At 39.3% G+C, this 1525-nt stretch overlaps 1 protein-coding gene across 1 annotated transcript; it reads left to right on the top strand.

The window, feature by feature from the left end:
- The first annotated feature begins 6 nt into the window (after positions 1–6).
- LOC108627181 (putative ATP-dependent RNA helicase spindle-E) lies at positions 7–1519 on the top strand. Its single transcript, XM_018028281.2, has 3 exons — positions 7–753; positions 846–1183; positions 1268–1519. The coding sequence occupies exons 1-3, from the start codon at positions 262–264 to the stop codon at positions 1404–1406; spliced, it is 969 nt and encodes a 322-aa protein (XP_017883770.2). The 5' UTR covers positions 7–261; the 3' UTR covers positions 1407–1519.
- Positions 1520–1525: the final 6 nt, after the last annotated feature.

The following is a 1525-nucleotide window of genomic DNA, read 5'->3' as shown; positions in this document are numbered from 1 at the left end:
GAAGCATATGATTATTTCTGCTCGTTAGTTTCAAAACCCGGTAGTACACTCTACGGCGATGTCTATTCCGTCGTTAATGGCGTCGTTGCGTTAACGTTGATTCGTAAGGATGAGAACGGAGACGAAATCGATATCAATCGATCTCTCATCGAACTCGGATTCGCTACAGAGAAAGAGGAGAATTATTATTCGCACGCAAATCACGATCTTCGGTTATACAATGCCGATTTGTCGGACGAACAGTGTCGTTATTATGAAACGATGCAATACAATCAAGACGCTAATGTACCGGATAATTATCCCGAACCCCCTCCCAGTTCCGAGTGTACGAGCAAAGTGAATTTACGGGGCCCGTATTCGCCTTTGGAAATCCAATTCGTCAATCTTACCGAAGCTGGTAAAATTAAGAACGTAAAAATATCTCCGTCCTCCATGAACTGTGTCCTCTTGGACACCGAACCCGAAGACTCGTCTCAACGGCTTTTGGTAGCGGGATCCATTTCTCAAGGTGCCAATAGTCACAATTTGATGTTATACAATACGACGTTGATGCCACGGATTCCTGGATTAGCTGCTCTGATCGTATTAATATTTACACCACACATGGAATTAAGACGAAGTCCTTTAGGAACTTACTATACCGGCGTCTTATGCGGATTGGGTTACGACTCTGTCACCAAGGCGAGCATATTTCCAGAACACGATATAGAACTTCTCTTCGATGTTGAGATTAATTTGGAAGACTTGCAATATGTGAGCATACTTTAAATATTTCTTTCTTTTTCAAATTTCAAATCTTGATTCGACTGACTAATAATAATCATCTTTATGCTTCTGTCGATCAGATAAACCGATTGCGTCATTGGATCGATACGGCAATGCAAACTAATCTCTCGTCGGAAAGTACACATAACATGGAAGAGATAATTGTCTGTCAAAATAGGATAAAGGATGCCTTGCTGAAATTGTGTACTTCGAGGAAACGGGCATCTCAAGCTCTTGAATTAACTCCAAAATTCAGCAAGTGGAATTTGTACGACGAGTCTTTGTTGCTTTCGCCTAGCAATCCATCTTTGCTTAAAAAAAGTATATACCCATTGCACAAGGCATTGGAATTGGAATCTCATAAAGATTTGGAAGACGTCGTAAAGAACTTGAAGTATTTACGTACATTGATAACTGAGTAAGTAAATTATTTGATGAATAAAGGCAAATAAGCTGACTGTTCAATGTCCTACTCAATTCATTCGTTTTTGATTCATTACAGAGATTCGAGGAAATTTGAAAATACTAACATTCCTTGCAAATTATGTAAAGTTACGTTACCCGACGTGTTTGATGTACGAAAACATTTGTATACGGAAAAGCATAGATTCAACGAGCAATCATTACGTATCGAGTTTTGAAGTACACTGTTGAATATACGCAACGCCCAACGGAACAACGGACGGATACAGGGATAAAGAAATTCTGTTTTCACGTAGCGTACCAGTATTACTTACTACATACAGTATTAATTAGACTC

The sequence above is a fragment of the Ceratina calcarata genome, unplaced genomic scaffold, assembly GCF_001652005.2.
Source record: "Ceratina calcarata isolate Rehan_Ccalc_2016 unplaced genomic scaffold, ASM165200v1 scaffold4466, whole genome shotgun sequence".
NCBI lineage: Eukaryota > Metazoa > Arthropoda > Insecta > Hymenoptera > Apidae > Ceratina > Ceratina calcarata.
The sequence above is the reverse complement of the archived record's forward strand: the minus strand, read 5'-3'. Positions and strand labels throughout refer to the sequence as shown.

Excerpts from the sequence above, each read along its gene's own strand:
- LOC108627181 (XM_018028281.2), top strand. The coding sequence starts at position 262 with ATGCAATACAATCAAGACGCTAATGTACCGGATAATTATCCCGAACCC. Across the intron at positions 754-845 it reads ATTTGGAAGACTTGCAATAT|ATAAACCGATTGCGTCATTG; the intron begins GTGAGCATACTT and ends TCTGTCGATCAG. Across the intron at positions 1,184-1,267 it reads TTACGTACATTGATAACTGA|AGATTCGAGGAAATTTGAAA; the intron begins GTAAGTAAATTA and ends GATTCATTACAG.